General features: G+C 51.2%; 5 protein-coding genes across 5 annotated transcripts; 2 read left to right on the forward strand and 3 right to left on the reverse strand.

The window, feature by feature from the left end:
- Positions 1–451: 451 nt before the first annotated feature.
- On the reverse strand, positions 452–5,787 carry N7473_005145 (Phospholipid-transporting ATPase DNF1; the record flags this gene model as incomplete). Its single annotated transcript, XM_057151085.1, has 3 exons — positions 452–2,002; positions 2,058–5,230; positions 5,323–5,787. 3 exons carry the CDS (start codon positions 5,785–5,787, stop codon positions 1,105–1,107), a joined length of 4,536 nt encoding a protein of 1,511 aa, XP_057008890.1. The 3' UTR covers positions 452–1,104.
- Positions 5,788–8,894: 3,107 nt separating this feature from the next.
- On the forward strand, positions 8,895–11,283 carry N7473_005146 (uncharacterized protein; the record flags this gene model as incomplete). Its single annotated transcript, XM_057151086.1, has 7 exons — positions 8,895–9,759; positions 9,815–9,916; positions 9,978–10,030; positions 10,083–10,209; positions 10,260–10,344; positions 10,404–10,548; positions 10,603–11,283. The coding sequence occupies 7 exons, from the start codon at positions 8,895–8,897 to the stop codon at positions 11,281–11,283; spliced, it is 2,058 nt and encodes a 685-aa protein (XP_057008891.1).
- A 416-nt stretch (positions 11,284–11,699) lies between these two features.
- Positions 11,700–12,552, reverse strand: N7473_005147 (H(+)-transporting V1 sector ATPase subunit E; the record flags this gene model as incomplete). The annotated part of the gene is made up of 3 exons (XM_057151087.1): positions 11,700–11,850; positions 11,916–12,427; positions 12,520–12,552. 3 exons carry the CDS (start codon positions 12,550–12,552, stop codon positions 11,700–11,702), a joined length of 696 nt encoding a protein of 231 aa, XP_057008892.1.
- Positions 12,553–12,769: 217 nt separating this feature from the next.
- N7473_005148 (uncharacterized protein) lies at positions 12,770–15,210 on the forward strand. Its single transcript, XM_057151088.1, has 3 exons — positions 12,770–12,961; positions 13,018–13,248; positions 13,330–15,210. The coding sequence occupies exons 1-3, from the start codon at positions 12,920–12,922 to the stop codon at positions 14,929–14,931; spliced, it is 1,875 nt and encodes a 624-aa protein (XP_057008893.1). The 5' UTR covers positions 12,770–12,919; the 3' UTR covers positions 14,932–15,210.
- A 459-nt stretch (positions 15,211–15,669) lies between these two features.
- N7473_005149 (Transcription factor of morphogenesis MCM1) lies at positions 15,670–17,753 on the reverse strand. Its single transcript, XM_057151089.1, has 3 exons — positions 17,324–17,753; positions 16,987–17,121; positions 15,670–16,920 (listed from the first exon to the last, which is right to left on the reverse strand). Exons 1-3 carry the CDS (start codon positions 17,561–17,563, stop codon positions 16,648–16,650), a joined length of 648 nt encoding a protein of 215 aa, XP_057008894.1. The 5' UTR covers positions 17,564–17,753; the 3' UTR covers positions 15,670–16,647.
- Between the last annotated feature and the right edge of the window lie 2,095 nt (positions 17,754–19,848).

Raw genomic sequence — 19,848 nt, forward strand, 5'->3', positions numbered from 1 at the left:
AGTATCTACAGACATTAATGGGACAGCCCATGAGACGCAGACAACTTCTAAGCTCCGTTCTTTCTGAATCTAGAATGCTTGTTTGTTTAGCAATTTCAGAAGCTCGGTATCTGGGGAAACCCCGTGTGTATTATTGTCTAACCTTACCAATCAACTTTGCACAATTTCGCTCTTTTACTCTATTCGTAAAATTCTTGTACAAGTTCACCATATTACCTCACGGAATCCTTTCAGAAAATGCTGAATGAGCTAGTGTATAGTCAATATCAAGAGATTGAGTCATGAACGTGTGTTCAGGAAGAGGTATTGTCTCGTACTAAGGCTTCCGTAGATCTATGATACAGACTTTCTACACGTCACTACTTCGTCTGTTGTGAAAACCGAAACTAACATAGCACGCACAAGAAATTAATAATCATTTTATTTTTATTTAAAAATAATTTCAAATTAACGTGTTAATTTACGACATTCAAGTGATATTCGCATTAAGTAACTTTCCCTCATGGAGGCATACATGAATATCATCCCCAGGCCATGCCTGCTAAGCCTCAACAGAAATCAAAAGATAACACCATAGACTAGAGTGCAAAAGAAGAATAAAAGAAAAATCCCAAGGAGATATAACCCCAGGAAGCGGGAATCACAGAATAAGAGAGAGCGGGGAGGCCATCAAATGCGAATTGTCATGCATTATTATTGCAGGAAGACAAAGAACGCTTTTGTACAAAGGGCAAATAGACACTATGAAACATGTGAAAAGACAGGAGAACGGAAGCCGCCGAGAGACTCCCTGGTAGTATAGAGAGAACGAGGTTTGGCTGAAAGACCAAAAAGGGTAAGGAAATGCGCCGAGCCTCCGACCGAGTGTAGTATACCGAACGCCTGCTTTCTATCAGGGGAATATCAAGGCTGGAAACAGATGTAAAGAAAAGGGAAGAAAAGTCAAGAAAACACCGCAGCATATTGCTCATGAAGATAGAAAGGGTAGAAGGCAATAGAAGAGATCCACAGGCTAGGTGGGTACCGGCTCAGTGAAAGACGGGGGGGGGGAAGAGAAATGGTCAATGACGGGTCATCAGCGCTAAGTCTATGCAAGGGTGACTCTCAAATCATATGTGCAGGGGGCTCGCCTGGAGAGCGGAACGGATCTTGGTTGGAATGTTGAGTGTGGCTTGATTCCATCCGTTGAAGCCGAGCTGCCGAGGTGAAATCGTTGCTCTGCTCAAAACTGTGCCGTATCCGCTCAAATGAGTGTCGTGTTCGATCGTGGGAACGTCGGACGTAGTCCACTGACTGAGGTCGGGGACACTGATCTAGGCTCTCGGTGTAGTTGGTGCCATTGCTACCATTCTGGCTGCGAGGGTTATGGCCGTTGGTGTGCTGAGAAGGTGCATAGTATTGTTGAGCACCCTCAGGGTCGGGTTGGTCCTGCTTCACGGCAGGCTGAATTGGTTTGGCAATCTCAGAGGAGGTCGCCGACCCATCACCGGAGCCAACGATCGCCGCCGCACCCACATTTGGTGGCACATAGTCTTCGTACTGCTTCAGGTGCTTGAATCTGCCAAGAGTGACCTGCTCACGAATGATATCGACATCCAGGGGGAAGAACACCTTCTGAATCGAGTTGTACATGAACCGGGGAAGCAAGGCGATCATGATGGTCACAAGCAGCACAATCCAGAAGCTAAGAGCACCATAAACCTCGGCCGCCGCGTTGTAGAACTGACCAGCCCCTGTAAAGGACGAGTAAATTCCAGTCCAGAAGAAGATCAGAAGCGAGCTGATCGCATTAATCAAACAGGTGAACCAGTCCCAGCGGTAAGTGTTCATCATGATGTACAAGTTACTGGCGAGGACGGCGCAAGTCGCAACCAGAACGCCCATACGGGTTCGGTCAGCAATGTCTCGCCCGTTCTCGGTAGCAAAGTTGGCCACCTGGAATAGCATATAAGGCATGAAGAAACAGATCACCGACTGATATAAGCCATCGGCCATGTACATCCTAGAAAGCTCGTCAGCAAGAAAGAACCGAGGAGGGAGGAGGAGGGGGTACTGACCAAAATTTGAGCTGCGACCACTCCTTACGCTCAATGCCGCGCATATACAATTGAGGTACGGCAAGAGACACCCGATCGTCGACGTCTTGATCAAAGATACCCATGAAGATAACCGGCAGCGAAGTAAAGGCCAAGTTGACCAGGACGATATAGGTGTAATCGAAGAGATAGGAGCCGTCGAAGTCGTTGAAGCAACAGTACCAGAAGAGAGTAAAGGTCCACACCAAGTTCTTGTAGAAGAAGTTGGCGGTACACTCGCCTAGACGACGGTAAGACCATCTTCCGTGAACAAGCAGCAAGCGCTGGAGGAATCGGAACTGTCCAATAGCATAGTCCGAGGACATGACAGCTTGTCGACCCTCCTCACCGGCGATACCGACACCAACATCCGCCTCTTGAATCATGGCGACGTCGTTGGCACCATCGCCGATGGCCAGGCCCATGATGTTCAAACCATGCCGGACCATGTTGACAACGGCCGCTTTCTGGGCAGGACTAACACGGCAGCAAAGAACAGCCTTGCATTGCTTGCAAAGCAGGAGGAACTTCTGCTTGAGCTCGTCGTCCAGCATCATCTTAAGCGTTTCACCATCGACAATCACGGCGTGAGTGGGTTCCGGTGGCGAATGATCTGAACGAGCAGCGATGAGCTCTTCGTCGGAACCAGTCAAACCGAAGGTTTGAAGATTCTTATCAAGCTCCTTTGCTGCTTGCTCGTGTTGACCCTCGGGGATGTTGAGAACGATCAGATCCATGTTGTTGTTGAGCAAATTGCACGAGAAGCCAATGTTGATTGCAGTCTCGACCTTATCACCGGTCAAAACCCATAGCTTGATGCCGGCATCTGCAAGCAGTTGAATGGTATCTGGCACGCCATCTTGCAGACGATCCTCAATCGCTGTTCCACCAATGAGCATCAGCTCCTGCTCGATCTTGCTCGCGACCTCCTCCATTTTCTCTTCGCGGTCAGTGATGGCGGCAGCGGCAATGTCATGTTCCCGGTTCCAAACTTGATACTCCTCTTCGCTAAGAAGACGGTCAGCAACGCACAGCGTTCGTAGACCTTCCTTGGCAAATTCCTCGAGGTGCTCGGCAGTCTGGCGTCGAAGCTCCTGCTGCTTACCACGAGCCAGACGCGAGTAGATGATACTGTCGGCACCCTTGCAGAACAGACGAATAGTACCATCGGGCATACGAATAATAGCACTCATACGCTTTCGCGAAGAGTTGAATTCGAGAGTGTTCAGGACAGTGTAGGTGCGCTCCTCGCCCATGACATTGAGCAAAAGATCATCACCAGCACGGCCAAGAACCGTGAAGCCACAGTCACGAGCAGTGCTGACCAAGGCAGCCTCATCGGGCGATTGCGCCTTGAACTCGATCTGGGGAGGATCACCTGGAGTATGTTCGGTGATGACGGAGTGACACAGAGCCAGAGCCAACATGAAGTGTTCCACAGCGGCCTTTTGAGTTTGTCCGGATTGTCCTTCAATATCCGCCACGAAATTCGGAGCAATGAAAGTCAAGTTTTCATCTTGCAGGTACGGGTTGTCATGAATGCGACGCAGCATTTCCAGCATCTTTTTCCCGTCAGCTGCAATCTGTGCACGAGCCACGGCAGCTTCCTCATCAGCATTAGCGCCTTCACGGCGTCTCATGCCAATCTGAGCTTCGGTGTATGCTTCGCCATAGGCCATACCATTGATGGTGGCTTTCTTGAACTCCATGACGTTCTGCGTAAGAGTACCAGTCTTGTCAGAGAAGATGTACTCGACCTGTCCCACATCATCTGAGATGTTCCACGACTTGGGCACACAGTAAAGCCCAAGCTTTTCGTAGTACATGTAAAGATCACTATGAATAAAGACAGCCTGGATGGTACGGACGATTTCCAGGGAAATGTAGAGCGAAATAGGGACCAAATTTTGGAACAGAATCAGAGCGGTCCAGAAGGTGACAATACCCGTAACGGCGGGGGTGCCACCGTAGGACCCAAAGTCGAAGAAGTCCAGGGATTTATCCGGAGCAGCCCATGCAACGCCGTTCACAATACCCGCAAGCAGACACATGATGAACAGGATAATGAAGTTGTAGATGACGTTCCAGTTCAGCTCCTTGGCCAGACGAGCACGCTTTGCGGGAGTTGCGCCAGAGTTGAGCATGATCTTACTCTCGCCACCGGTGAAGACGACCACACCAAGAATCCACTCAGTACTGCGCAGGGAACAGCCACGAAGCAACATGTTGTTGATTGTGATGGGCTCGACCATCTCCTTGCGGGGAGCATCCGGGAAGTTCGGGTCGCGCTGATCCCAACGGATCGCACCGTTGTAAGCATACAGGTTGGGGTGAGGGGCTTCGCTCTCGATCGTGAATTCAGCCTTCTCACAGTCGCGAGCATGTCGAACTTGGCGACCACAGTGAAGCGCCTGACGGACCTTCAAGTTCGTCTCACCATCCAGGCCCTTCGTTTCAACATAACAGGCACCATCGGGATCAGAAGTGGCCAAAATCACGATATCGGCCGGAATCGGGTCTTCATTGTAGAGACGCACAAAGTCGCCAACCTGGATGCTCTTCCAGTAATCCCGCTTGAATCGAGCGGTTCCCGGGGTCTGCTTCGTCTTGTCGAGCACGCTTCCGGTTTTCTTGTCAAGTGATGTCGGCGACATGACGCTTTCTCGAAGAGCGCTATTAGGAGAGAGGTACTTGTTCTCAGGGACGCTGGAGATAGGCCAGTCTTCCCGGACTTCAGCCTGGGGCGACTGAACTTCAGTCATCGGAATGGCGGCATCGACGGCGAGAGAGTCTCGGTGCGAATATATCGAGGCCCGTGGGTCCCCTGTGGTGAGGAAAGAGTCGCGTCGTTGTCCGTCCTCGAGATCACCATCCTGATCCTTCTTCTTGGTGAAAAGTTTCTTACCCCAGTGGTACGTGGAAATGGCGCTCCGCGTAGACGCCTTCTTGATCCGACGCCAGAGCGAGATGTTGTCTTCGGTCGAATTCACATTGTTCCATTCCACAAGGCGATATACAGGGGAATTATTCACTTGATTGTCCGATACGGTTCGGCCCCAATCCTCGATGGCGTCCTTAATGGCGGTCACAACGATAATGACGATCAAGGGGACGGCGTTCAAACCAGGGTTGTTGGCACCGAAAATCGAGAAGAACTAGAGAAGGATAGAAGTTAATATAGCTCTAGTGTGTCTTATTCCTCTGATCACTTTCTGATCTCCAGCGGGGTCTCGGGAGTGGCGCATACGTTGAGAATAATGACGAACAAGAAGTAGATGTTCGCAATGTTGTGAAACTGGAGCCAGATGTTCTTGGGCACGAATGTCAAAGCTGTATACTTGGCGGTACGAATCTTGTTTCGGGGATAGGTGTGGATGGGGTGCCCATCCTCGTCTCGTTCGTCTTCAGGGATCGGAACGTTGAAATAGATCGTTCGATTGGGACCAGATTGCTGGCTGTCCTCGCCGTTGGTGGATGCGGCCGGAGTGCTCGGAGTTGCAGACTTGCGCTTCTCATCCCTCATTTCCGAGCGCTTGTGAAAGCGATCTATGATTGAGACTCGTTTCCGCACGCCGCCGGAGCCCGTATGGCGCGTGGTGGCCCATCTTTGGCGTTTGGTTGGCTTGGAGATATTGCTGCTGACCTCCTGAACTTCGTTACTTTCGTGAACCCCCTCATTATTGTCGTCCCCTGTAAATTGCACGGAAGCCATCTAGGCTACTGTTGCGCCCAGTAGGGCATAAAACTGGACGAGAGCCTGTTGCAAGTAAGGGCGAAGTAGCATTCAATTTGTTGAAGCTGAATTCGCCTTGCGTAGCGATGTGGAAATGATGGCCTGGGCGTCACAGGTACCGACTTGGACAAGATCACACTAGGCGCAATTTCATGGAACGATGGGACTCGACGTTGCGATATAGCGACGAGGCCGGCGCGCGCGGATGACGACGGGACTGAGGAGTGACCCAGTATCGACGGTCGGAGGGGAGGTGAGGGTCGTATTATCCCGGGGATTGTTAAGTCGGTGGGTTAATCGAGGACGCGGTATCACCCACGAGGGGCCATGCAATATGGAGAAAGGTGGAGGGGAGAGGGAGGAGGAGATCGCATGGAAGGGGGTAAGAGAGAGTAGGTAAAGAAAGGGTATTTTTTTTTCCTCGAGGAAGAGAGATGAGATGCGCAGAGAGGATCAGACAGCTTGGGACTATTGACTCGGGAGGGAGGTCCGTAATTACGGGTCACGGATGTACGGCCTTTTCCTGCTTATGTGGACTTTACTGGATTGCTTACATGCCGGCTTGGTCAGCGGATTTGCTTGGCAGGATGAATTCTCTTCGTTGTGGTCTTTTACCCATACACTATTTAGTCCTGAAAGGCTTTTGAATTGACAATTGCTTAGAGAATGTTGACATTGTGTGTCTAAGAAGGGATTGTATATATAACCATCGGTGGTGGCTCACTCTCTCATACTTCATACTAATGCAACAACACGGATACGAAGGATACTTCGTACATCACCTCCAGTGGCCGGACAGAACCTTACGTCCGGTATTGAAACGACCATACCCAGCCTCATCTCGCCCTTTCGGTCCTGGAAACCCCCGTTGTTTGGTTCACCTTCTAAATTTCTGATGGTGGCAATGAGGACACTTCGGCACTGATGATCAATTCTCATGGATTCTGATTAATGAAGGATGTCCATTCTATGGTAGACTATCCATGGCCACCTTAGTCCGAATATCCGGAATATCATACTCGATAGGTTCTCACCCCTCTTCGTACGGCCTTAAACTGTATGAGGTCTATTCCAGGAATAGTTATGGCCCCCGGCCCTCATGCAGCGGTGACACAGCCTGCGCATGGATTGGCGCCAGCATGAACATCCAGAGCAAAATAATGTATTCTGTATGGTTGTGCTGAAATGGATCATGGCTGTGTACCCCGAACATTGACATCTCGAGGCCCCATATACTGTACTCTATGCAGACACTTATAGAGTATAAAGGTGTCGATTTCCATACAATAATACTCCATGCCAGCCGACTTTTGTATGTCTCTGACATCGTTCTCTAGCCCGCTTCTCCCTGTCTTTCAATGCCTCTTAATATCGAGGTGGCTTGCCCAATCTGCAATAGTCAGATGTATACGGAGCTAAAGGAGCGAAAAGCCAAGGCACTAGAAGTGTCTTCCACATGCTGCCTCTGGACATAATATCAATAGAATAGAAGGACTACGGAGTACGCCCGGTGAAAATGCAATTCAGTGCACTAATCCTGCACAATACTTGCATTCATCAATATTATGCTGGGTCCTTAGAACAGTTTAAAACGGCCCCCCCGAAGACCCGGGCTCCGTGGGGGGCTGACAATGAGCTCAGTGCCGGGCGCAGAGGCCACCTTTGCTAGAAATTACCTTGTCCGTGGAGTCCGTACGGCGGACGGAGTATGCGGAGTGCGAACGGACTTTTTCGCTACCGACGATAGAGTCAAATCAATATTGAACTAGTGGCTTGGGTTATGTACTATGAAGCAGTACAACTACTGTAACGGGGGTTGAATACAACATGGCGTCTCGGGGTCGGAGCATCTGGCCTGAAACCGCCAGCGACACGGCACGGGCGTCCGGTTCTCCACCGGGCGTTTAGTCAGCTTCTGGGGCTCCAGTCGGTTCCACGGGATGCGTCGAATGATTCAAAATGATTCGATAATTCGACCTTTCCTCGTGGCCAGAGAAACACTGTAAGTAATTTGGACTGTCTCTCCTCAGCCTGACTCGTGCAGATTCAAAACAAAGAAACCCTCTCAAAGGCTCCAAGGAAAATCCTCCGCCCAGCGCTTTCTCAATCTCTCTGTTGGCATCAGCCTCGCTTCTAGGTTTCCACCCCCTTTTTTTGGTGTTCGTCGCGGATGCTCGCGGTAGGATGGAGCCTCTTGGCTTTCAGGAGAGCGCTCTATGCGTCCAGTGGCCCTTCTGGGCGGGACCCCGTGGATGATCACAGTACATAGTGGAATTGCCAATGGGCTCCAGAACTTCTTTGGCGTTTCGGTGCAGTCTCCGATCAACATTCATGCTGCCTAGGGCCACTCTTCTTAGATATCCATGGCGAATCCGCTCTCGCTTGGATGAGAGATTGCAGGACGAGGCTGCCCCAGGAATATATACCCATAATCCAGTTATATCTACTCCGTAGCGCAGCACAATCAGAACATGACAGCGCATCGTCAGCCCGCGTGATCGACGACGAACCACGGTGGAGATGGAGAGTGTACGGAGTACTCCGTACTGCCAGCCAGATTCGTAACCCTAAATCAGATCGGCGGGCTGCGTCTGAGACTGATGGGATAGCGGGTAGTTGGTGTGTGCTCCGTACCCCTGACTCTGGGCATTCAGTGGTGCTGCGTTTGCGGACTCCTGACAGGCCAAGCGCTCCTCACTCTCGGCGTAAATAGCGGTTAGTAAAACATGTAGATCAAACGCGAAGTTGGGATCCTCGCGGATCCGCGCCCATTGCGACAGTGGCTGGTCAGAGAGTTTATTAGCCTCGTATCAAATGAGTCGAGTGGAGAAGTAGCACAGCATCTCTCCGCAAGCAACATGAATAGCTAAAATGTCACTTAAAAGACAACAAACAAGGAGCGAGTATATCCTGGTTGATCCTTGAAATGTATGGACCAAGAACTCGACAAAGAAATGCCGGGGAAAGCCAATTGCCCGATCGGGTAGTATTGAGTCACGTGACTCCGCGCCTCTGCCGACGCGACGGGGAGTCGATGGTGGGACACACTCTTTGTGCTCAGCTTAGCGCTCACCACGACGCTCACGATGCGCACACTCAGGGACTTTTTTAATCGGGCACCCCCACCAACGCCGCGTACACAGGACTCCCGGATTGAGGCTCAGACGTTGGATAAAGCTCCGGCTTCATCTCCACAGTCGGAGCTACCGCGGTCGTCTATAACGATAGATCTAACCCAGGATGACGATCGGAAGAACGAGGAGGATATCTCCGCATTGACTCGGCAGGATATATCACCACCGCGATTAGCCAGCGACAACAGACCGGAAAAATCTGCCCCGGACCACAGCTTTTTGGGCATAGAATCAATCCCGCCGCCCTCATCATTGAACGGCAGCTTCAACGCTTCGCAACGCATTCTCAAAGATGGCCAAGAGGTAGTCATTAGCTCTGATGGCGATGACACAGACTCCATATCCTCTTTGGAAGACCCCGACCTACTGTTTGCTCCGAAAAACAAACCGAAGAATGCTCCCCCGCCCCCACCAAAGAAGTACCAACCGAACAAAGCGCTGCTTGCTCAGCTATCCGCACCAACAAAATATAAGTACACCATCGATTCCTTGGTGCACGATGCGGTGGATGATGATGAGATCGAGGCCAATGTTGCCAAGGCCAGGGCCACCGTTGTGGAGTTACAACAGAATGGTGTCCAAGGTGCTGCTGGGGGATTAAAGAACGGGCTCAATGAGGGCACGTTGGCATCTGCTTTGGGCGGTGATTCTGACCAGGGACCGGGGCTTCAACGCCTATTTGACGCTGTTCGGAGAACCGAGGCCCTCGAGCAAAATCGCACTTGGCGGTTCTTTGATTACAGCCAGATGATGCCCGCCACACCGAAATTCCCCCGTAAATTGTTTCCTGCGGGTTCACCTCTGGCAGGACTGACAGGTTGTTCGCACCTTATCCAGCAGGCTGATCAAACACTCACTGACCTTTCCGATAGAACCTGAATCTCGTGCCCGGATTCTCCAGTCGGGGATATTAGAGTTTGCTGCATCTTTGCGGCGTTTGCCAGATGAGTTCCTCTTGTGGCTAATCAGGTCCAGTATGCTCATCATCTCGTTCCATGGCCTTGCTCTTGTCCCTGCTAAGACTCCTGGATCTAGTTCCCCATGAACCCAAAGAAGAGCTGAGGAAAGCTTATTGTCGGATTTTCACGGTAAGATTCAAAGAGCTCCTTTGCCACGACAGGCCACTAAGTTTATACATAGCAAACACCTCAAGAGCAAGCGGGACCATTGATTTGCCGGGATGAAATTGACGGACTTTTCCGTCAACTGGGAGCTAAGCCACGAGCATTAGATTTATCTGAACCCATCATCCCAGATCCTCCTGAGTGTAAGAGCTCTGCTCGAACTCTGGCGAAGTTTTCTAACCGCTTGTTGCAGCATCATTGAAAGCGCCACATAACAGAGAGCGATCAGCCTTGGTTTCCGTCTTGAATCTGATTCGAGACACTGCGGCAGCAGAGCTGTGAGTTCCAGTCCTTCCCAGCTAAACTCGAACAGAAAAAAAAGCTGACATCTATCCAGGTTTGACGATGATACCCAAGAGCACGCTATTCAGATATTGCTTCGTATGTCTATAGATACGTCGTTGACTACGGATTGCGTGGTGCGTTCAGAGTTGCAGGGAACTTTGACTTCCCTCTTGGAATTTGGACCGAAGGAGAGAATTGTATGTTTTCCATCAATGCACTCGGGGCTGATGAACAGGCGCTGACTGCAACAGGAACGTAACATTTGCACCACAATCTATGAAACTATTAAAGATCCACAGTTTCAGAGTCGCCTGTTACAGCATATTCTCCCGACGTCAACATGGGTGTCATTACTCCGATATCGCCTTGCAGTGTCATTTCTACTGAAGAAACCCGGTCCCTTCACCGACTCCCCCAAGGAGCTCCTTAGCCTGAAGCGTATTACTCGGCTCTTAATGCGTGATGAACGATTCCAAGTGCGAGGGCATAGAGGAAATAGCGAATACGACTATGGTGATTTAGTCGCCATCATCTTGCAACTTGAGGTTTGCATCAACTCGGCCCTCTTCGACTTGGAGTATAGACAGGCAGACACCGTGGTCAAGTTCAATGAAGCAATCGACCAGCTCGCTGCACAGATCAAGTGGGTCTTCAGTTCGATTGAGAATACTGGGGCATCCCATCTTCAACGCTTGGTGGCGAGGGATATGCTAGAAGCCTTGCACTATCGGATGGTGTACTCGGTTCGCTCCAAGGCGCCGCCGAAGAAGACCCCGTTCGAAATCATTCCGAACCAAACGAATCACACAATTCCCGACATGTTCACAAGAAACCGTCCCATCAACACTGGAGATGGAGCAGCGGATGCTGCAGAGATAGGAAATGTTGATGGCACGGCAATGCCCATTCGCGGACATGATCAGGAATCATAATCCATTGAAAGCGTGCAATCAAAGGCAGTTCCTCCACTGTGAAAGATGGCAGGCTTCGAATCTCGCTTGACTAGACATATGTATACATAATTAACGACCATGACGGCCTTGATGAATATCAATTGAGCGAAGCATTTTCACATGCATTGTTTCCGAAACTTTCTGCAAACCGTAGATGAAAAATCAGGACGAACGCTCATAAAAGACAGACCATATGCTAGGTCGGATATGGAGATATGGATGTGCAACAATAGTCAAAAAAGTAGAAACAGAAGCCCCCTCCTCTTTATATGGAGATGGCTAAAATAAGGCACAGGTAAAAGCCCAGACTATAAAACATGAAAACACCCAACAGCAGGACTCAGGGTAGAGTAACCAGCGGAGAAATACAGAGAGCAGCCAGAGAGGAAAAATGTCTAGTCATAGAAGCGTCGGTTCACGTTCTTTCCATACAGTGTCTCACGCACGGCGGGGAGGGCATCAATCTCCAGGAGACGTAGGCGCTCCTCGAAGGTGTTGTTGATCTCGATCTTACCCTTACCACCGACAATAACCACACCACCGGCACTGTAGAAGTACTCTTGTTAGCCTTGAAGCTCTAAATCACCCAGAACAAGAAAGTAGCGACTTACGATTCCTCAGGCAGAGGCTCTGACTCGTCCAGAGTCGCGGTCACTTCCTTGCCGACGTTCTTCTTGAACTCCTTCGCGGCCTCCTCAATAGCCTTCTTCGCAGCATCGGCATCCTTCTTCCGCGCGCGAATCTCAACCTTGTCCTCGTTCATGTAGTAAAAGCCCTCGAGGATCAGCCCCTCCAACATGGTCTGGTACTTCGTCTTATCGTCCGCAGCCACGGTCGAGACCTTCTTGCGAGCCTTCTCGAAGAGCTCATCCAAGAGCTCCTGGCGACCACCAAGCACGCGGAGACGGGTCCGGTTGGCGAGAGTAGAGCGGGTGATCTGCTGGGACATGGAAGCCTGCTTGAACTTCTTCTCGTAGAGGGTATCGATGGCGGCAGTCTCCTGGCGGACAAGCTTGGACTTCTCGATCGCAAACTCCTCGTCGGCCTTCAACTGGATCTCACGAGCTTTCTCGAGGGCCTCCTGCCGGATGAACGCGGTCATCTTGCGGAGCTCGCCCGCGACCTAAGAATTCGCATCGGACATGGTCAGTCACCGGGTCGCCTGCAGAGGGGTTGTACAGCGTAGGGTTCAATGGGGGAGGCGTGCGGGCATACCTGATCATCGGAGAGGGCATGACTTTGCGACATGATGGCTGATTCAAGGGGAAGAGAATGAGGAGAAGTGGTGGTCGGGTGGACGAAGTTGAATAGCTGAATGACGTGGGGAGGTGGAAGGGGAGTTGTGTCCAACTAAGCTCGGGAGCCGCTGCTCTCCAGCTGCTTTTGCCTTGGCGTCCCATCCGCATCCAGTCCTCCTCCGCACTCTCTTCCTATCCTTGGCCCCCTGCTTTCTCGCCCTACGACCCTTTCTTTTTTCTCGTCACGGCCACTTGTTTGTACACTCCCTTCGAGTCCTCGCTCCTCGCATCATGGCATTTGTACTCCGTTAGTGGTCCAGCTCTTGCGCTCCTACGCAACACCCCCCGTTCCGCGGCCGACATACGATACAAGTACGATGGGCAACCTCGGAGACCTGTCGCCGCAGGGCAGTATTGCGGTGAGCAAACAAAATCAGGACGTGGTGAAAAACACTAGCTGATAGACCATAATCAGGTCGGAGTGATCGTGGGCCTAGTCTCGACTAGCCTACAAGCCATCGGACTTACACTCCAACGCAAGTCCCACCTCCTCGAAGACGAGAAGCCGATCTATGAGGGCCGCCGACCTCCCTACAAGCGTCGGCGATGGCAGCTGGGCATGGGCATGTTTGTGATCTCCAACATTGTAGGAAGCACGATTCAGATCACCACGTTGCCTCTACCAGTTCTCTCCACACTCCAAGCGGTCAGTCAACGTCATTGCTTTCGGTGGTTGTTTCCCCCCAAGTCGGCAGGTTAACTAACCGTTGAGATGGGTCGGAAACAGTCCGGACTAGTCTTCAATACGATATTCGCTACTCTTATCCTCGGCGAGCCCTTCACCCGCTATTCGTTTGCGGGTACTGTTCTCGTCTGCATTGGCGCCATATTAATTGCGACCTTCGGTGCCATCGGGGAGCCGGCGCATACCTTGACTCAGCTATTAAAGCTCCTGATGCGACGTCCTTTCCTCATATGGATGGCCATGACCTTGGTCGTCGTGGGACTGATTCTTGTTGGTTCAAAACTGTCGAGATATTGCATAACGGGGTCGCGGGCGAAACCTACTGCGTCGGGAGTGTTAACACCGCATGTGCAACGTCTTCAAGGTCGGGTCAAGCTCTTCCGGGGTATGTGCTATGGAGCTGTCAGTGGAATCCTGTCGGCCCATTCGCTGCTGCTTGCCAAATCTGCGGTGGAGCTGCTGGTGCGCACGGTGGTAGACCGTGTAAACCAGTTTAACCGCTGGCAGTCGTGGTTGATCCTACTGGGCATGATCGCCCTGGCTCTTACACAGCTCTTCTACTTGCATCGAGGTCTTAAACTCTGCAGTACAAGTGTGCTATACCCGTTTGTGTTTTGCATCTACAACATCATCGCTATTCTCGATGGCCTGATCTACTTCCGGCAAGCCTCTCAACTGGCGGGTTTCCACGCAGGCCTGATCGCATTAGGGACGACCATTCTTCTTGGGGGGGTCCTTTGCCTCTCATGGCGCCTTGAGGATATCGACAATACTACTGCCGTCACTGTCGCGGGTCCCACGCAGACCGGGATCGGACCAGGCATGTCAGTTGTCGAGGAACACACCACCTTGTCACCTGGGCTGCTGGACGGTCTGGAGGATGAGGAATCGCATATCGGAGAACGAGAGCCGTTACTCCATGGGACTACTCGCCCGCGACACCTTTCCTTCTACCAAAGGGCCCGAGCACCCAGTCTCCCGCTCATACCACCTATGGATCGACATGAAGCTGCCGATCTCAACGCAGCCTCCATTTGGGCCGAACTCGACGATTCAGACTACGAAGCAGCAGGGCCCAAATGGCGCTCTTCTATCGAACGACCTCGTAGCTCTAGCGGTGGTCCAGCTTTGAATGGTACGATACGCGGCCTCTCGCGGAACTCGACCATCAGCGCGATACCGTATCATCGCCCATGGGGATCTCGTCGTCCTGGTCCCTCTATACAAGGTGGGCAGCGACGCTCGTCCGCCCCATTGGCAGGATTGATGGGTGCCCAACGCCGGTGGCGTAGTCCCTGGGGTTCTATGACTGCCTCGCCGGTATCGCAGGGAGTCACCGGATACGGTACCATCCAAGAAGATGAGGATGCTCCTCGTGGTCGGGACGTATCACCTACACCTCAGCCGAGGACAACACCACTCAATCTTCTCGCGGGTTCGAGGAGGACGTTAGCGGGTGCCTGGCGGAATGGACGACAGTATCTCTCTCGATGGACTAACCCGCGGGCGGGTAGTCAAGATCACACCCATGCCAGTGCCAATGCCCGAGACGGGGCCACATCTCCATTGCTACCACGATTTGAAGCCGGAGGTCCAGACGACCAGGGGCCCAAGCAAGCATCCGGCACGCCGTCATCACTGTAAAGACCTGATCTCAATTTCCCTCACCTATACATTCCGCCATCTCTGCACCCACCTACTCTCGCCATCCGTGACCTCGATATATACCCAGAAGACTCGTGCTTCGCTTTTTGTTTGCTGCCTTTGACCTTGTACAGTAGGGACACGTTCCCCACCCAGCAGCGGAAGAGGAGATGTGTGTTCCAACCACTTTCCCTTCCCACCCATCAACTCATCCGATGTAAGGATAAGCGGAAGCTGACCTTTCCGGTTACTAAAAATACCGAGGTTGAATACAAGTCCTACAATTGACTACTGGAGTCACTTCCTTAGATAGAATGGGGCTTTACCCATAATAGTAGACTAAGCTTTATTTAGGGCGCAAGTGGCGGGGACAACCTCAAGGGGCCGTGCGAGAAATAGATAGATGCTACAGAGTATCCATTAAGGTAGCAGGACCTGAGATGGAAGGGATCGGACGAAAGGAAAGTAGTCCAGACGATTAGTATGTTTACTATACATCCGTTTATTTTCTGTGTTCTGTGGAGCCGGGATATCCCTGGGAGGTATACCGGGCCAAAAATGGACCATGCTCTACTCCGTACGGAGTACAGTCTAACCCAAAGTATAAAGACCGTGGAGTCGTGGACAACTAAATCTAGAAGTTGTCATTTCAACTGACATCATTGGCCAACAGACTACATGACCAAACTTTGGATCATAAAAACTTGCATTAATCCCATGTAGCTTCATCTCCAGCGACAAGCAGCAAGACGAAGGAACAACATTCGAGCATCATCTCCATACCATACCAAATACATGAAGAGAGAGATACATGAGACTACAGGAGAAGCTCGAACCAATTTCCAAGCCGAGCAAGACATCAAAGCATAGCAATTCCGATACGAAGGTGCAAGCAAGACACCTTTCCACGCGAGTTCCAACACAAACCCAGTACAGGTGTGGAGGGTGCAGCGGGGAGAGTAGAGATCACCGATTTGAAATGAGGTTAAAACACAGAGTTGTTGAGATTAGACACTTGAAAAAAAGGAGACAGGGAGGTAGAGTTAAGAGAATTTCGACGAAGCAGAATCAATAATGGTCGTATGAGATAAACAGCAAACAAAAAGACGAAGAGGAAACAATTCCCATATCGCCGACAAAATCAATGCACCACGAACACCACCAGCCTCCGCCAATTGGTCTAGGAAGAGGGGCCAAGGGGAAACCAGAAACCAGAAACCAGCCAGAATAGCGTCCAAGTCCAGATTCGCGTGCTTGCGCTTCTTTTTATTTTTTTCCTTTTTTTCGTCTGCGGAGGATTCTTCGCATGTTTTCTTATCATGGTTTGAAAAGCCATAATTCACCAGGAGCGAGGAGCATAAAAGCAAGCTTTTTGCAAAGCCTTCTTCTCGAGTGCAAGGCAAATAAATACCATAACAGACCGGATTTCGGTTATCAAAAACACACTGGACATGGGAGATCCAGTGGGGTATTTTTGACAATATACACTTCACAAGTTGGAGTGGCAGGGATAAAACAAGACATAGTGCCAGTCTCCACGAGAAAGAGCGAGGGGTGGAGGAGAGAGAGTAGGGAGGAGGGACGAGGGATCAGCACGGATGGACGGGTATCAAATGAACGCGAGAGAGTTGGGTGCGCAGGGGAAGAAAACAGAAGGGAAGACGCAGTATTTGGGATCCCGTCTGCAGCGGCGCGTAAACACAGCGAAGAGGTTATTTACGCCGTGGGTTGGTGCTGCGGGGGCATGCGGTTGCCGACGGGCATACCGGGATACTGGCCACCGGCTTGCTGTTGCTGCTGGAGGTTCTGATAATAGGCCATCTGTTGCTGTTGCTCATTGGTCATGTACCCGGGGTGCATGCCAGGACGAGGCATGTTGGACTGCGGCGCATTGACATTGTGGCCGACATCCTCGGGAGTCTCGGCTGGGACATCGGGAGCATCGACACCATTCTCGTTGGTGGTAGGGTCAGGTGCGTTCAAGCATGCCTAGATGGTCTCGTGTTAGCATATCTGGAGTGGCGACAACAGTAGCAAATGTTGACGTCGACATACCTGAATGAGGTTCTTGCCCTCGGCCTTGGTGACGAGAGGCTGCAGCTTGGGGGTAGTGAAGGTGTAGACAAGACCGGTCTCGGAGACGACCAGCAACAGCACCTGGGTGCCAGTGAGGACGGACAGCTCGTAGGCCTATTTGAAGAAGCGAGAGATCGAGTCAGCATACAAAGTATATGAATGATATGAATGTTTTGTTTTGTTATTTTGAAGCGACCGAGTCCGATCGCGATCCAGCGCGTCTGAATGTCTCCCATATGAAAAAGGGGAACATGGAAGAGGGGGAAGTGAACGTGGGAAGTAAGAGTGGTTGTGTATCGCGACGGGAAGCACGTACCTTCTTCATGATACCGGCCTTCCGCTTGGAGAAGGTGATGTGGCGACGCGACTTATCCTGGATGAACTTGATCTCAATCTTGCGGCGCTCACGGCCAGGCTTGTCGTCATCATCATCATCGTCCTCGGCGCTCATGCGGTTGCGCTTGGTCCCGCGGGCGTCGGCGCCGTTGCCAGCCTGTTGCAGGTCATCGTGCTGGCTGGGGGAGAGTTTCTCGTCGACGGCAGCCATGTCGGCCATGATGGATGGAGAAGGTGTGGAGTTTAAAAGGGAAGGAGGTAAGGTAGTGGTGGGGTGTGTTCAAATTAGGGAACAGAGAGCAGCAGCACGAGAAGAGGTTGAGATGTAAAGGGTTGACCCAAAGGGGAAGGGAATCGAAGAATACCCAATCGAGTAACGCGTTTTGGGATCGCAGGGTTGGAGAGGGAAAAGGAAGGGGGGAAGTCGAAGAAGGCAAAGTGCGAAGGACGAAGGGGCAGGCGGTCAGTCACGTGTGGAGTACCGTATTGAGAGGGCAATACGAAAAGTGGGGCTGTTGGTAAGATTGATTCCTCTGGTTGGTACTTACAATGCAATAGGACAGTACATCCATAGTACATGCAACTTGCATGTATCTATTGAGTACCCTCCCAAGTATCCCCCTCTTCCCAGGGGCGATATCGCCTTGTTTCAGAACGGTATCACCCTGCCCCCCCTCTCTTTCTCTCACTCTGATTGGTGGCTCCTCAAGGGAGGGCCAACTCACCGCGCTGAGCTGCGACGCCCCACGACCTCCGCTTGCATCCGCTTCGAGGCAAGCGTAAACCCAATTGGACTGGTGGTCTGGAACTCGAGAGGAGGAGGTCGGATCCCGATAGCTGGTAGCCCCGGTCTCAGCTGTGAATGAGGAGAAAGGTCGAAAGGAAAAAAGAGGGCAAAGCATCGCTCGACTGTTATGCATAATAATTCTCTATTCTTTTCTTCACGATCAAAAAGGAAAAAGGAACCTATGCTTGGTACATACACAGATCGACACTCTACCCTACTCTCCCCTCCTTTCTTCGTACTACAGTACTCTCCTCTGTCCCATTATCTTCCCCCCAGTGGCAACTGGTTTCTATACTTAGCCGCACACCTTTTCCAGCTCCTGCAGTCCTGCATTCCACATACCGGTCCGCTCGCGGGTTTGGGGCTTTTGGCCCCCAGCGAACAAGACTCGCCGATCTCAGCTCTGGATCGGGGAAATTCTAAGACAAATGATAAGCAAACTCCTCACTAGGACTAGTTAACTAGTGAGTCTATGGAGTGCTCACCGTTTCCCCTGTTCATCTCCCCCACTAAAACGGATACCCGTCGGCGAAACTTCAAGCCCTCTTTGTAACATCCTATAAAGTACAAAGTATGGAGGAGTACAGTCCCACCATCAGGTTAACAAGTGAGCTCAGATTATCCTTAGCTTAGGCATGTTCTGCATTGCCATATTGCCATCTTCCTCCTTATCCCCAACAAGACAAAAGTACCGTGCAATGTACACAAGGCTTACTCCGCCGCGATCGCGGGGGCACGGAAACAACAGTGGAGACTAGTTAGCCTTCTATACGGAAGTCGTACAAGTAATCCTGCGGTGTGCTTGCAAGCCTTGCACTACTCCCTCGGCCGAAGCCCCCCCCTGGTCGATTCCGTGGTCTGCAGAAACCGATCGAAGTGACTGGTTCCGGAAACCCCTGCTGTCGACGTACACTACTATGATGGAGGGCCCACCTCCGGATCAAGATCACATTCAACGTAGGAACAATGGCATGCGCCACAGAATGGGGTTGTCTAATACCCAAATTAGATTTCATTCCGTTTCTTTTGCTTCCATTCCCCGATGTAGAAACACAATGGATGACCCACTGCCAAAATACACAGCTCAGCCTTGGCAAAATACATATGCAATCTATAGAGTATACGAGCTATATAGAGTTGAGGCTACCACTGTGATACCCTCAATTGTGTGCTTTCGAGACTCTCATGCTATCGCTCATGCACTTCACTATAACAAGCAATTAATCAGCAAATGAGCAACCCATGCTCCAAATGCCGAAATAATGCATCGATCTATGCCAAGTACCGGCAGATTCATGCTTGAGCCTAATCCCAGAAGATCCACGAGCCCCCGGATCATGCTTCGTTGGCGGGCCGATCCGAGAGGGTTGATATGGATGAAGGACAAAGCATCTTACTTAGGCAAGCAGAGCCCGAGCGTGTTTCCGAGCGTGTTCGATAGCTCAATCACTCGTTGTACAAGCTCATTTTTACCGAAATATGCTCAAGTGGTGTGTAAGGTATACAGTGTATTTGAAGATTGCACACAGAATTGACAGAACTCATCATATTCTTCACATAAGAACAACAGTTCAACGCTAATCACCAACGGAGACCCAAGCGCGGCCTTCGGTTCTCAAGTCTATTTTTACAAAGCAATGCATGGGCGTGGAATAAAAGAAGCCTCGACCTCTCTCCCCCGCCAAGTCACAACGGGGGGTTCTTGAGAGAAGTCCATA

This window comes from Penicillium subrubescens (genome assembly GCF_028828155.1).
Source record: "Penicillium subrubescens strain IBT 31985 chromosome Unknown utg000004l_segment0_segment0, whole genome shotgun sequence".
In the NCBI taxonomy this organism is placed as follows: Eukaryota; Fungi; Ascomycota; class Eurotiomycetes; order Eurotiales; family Aspergillaceae; genus Penicillium; species Penicillium subrubescens.

Excerpts from the sequence above, each read along its gene's own strand:
- N7473_005148 (XM_057151088.1), top strand. The coding sequence starts at position 12,920 with ATGGGCAACCTCGGAGACCTGTCGCCGCAGGGCAGTATTGCG. Across the intron at positions 12,962-13,017 it reads CGCCGCAGGGCAGTATTGCG|GTCGGAGTGATCGTGGGCCT; the intron begins GTGAGCAAACAA and ends GACCATAATCAG. Across the intron at positions 13,249-13,329 it reads TTCTCTCCACACTCCAAGCG|TCCGGACTAGTCTTCAATAC; the intron begins GTCAGTCAACGT and ends GGTCGGAAACAG.
- N7473_005149 (XM_057151089.1), bottom strand. The coding sequence starts at position 17,563 with ATGGCCGACATGGCTGCCGTCGACGAGAAACTCTCCCCCAGCCAGCAC. Across the intron at positions 17,122-17,323 it reads AGGCCGGTATCATGAAGAAG|GCCTACGAGCTGTCCGTCCT; the intron begins GTACGTGCTTCC and ends TTCTTCAAATAG. Across the intron at positions 16,921-16,986 it reads AGGGCAAGAACCTCATTCAG|GCATGCTTGAACGCACCTGA; the intron begins GTATGTCGACGT and ends GAGACCATCTAG.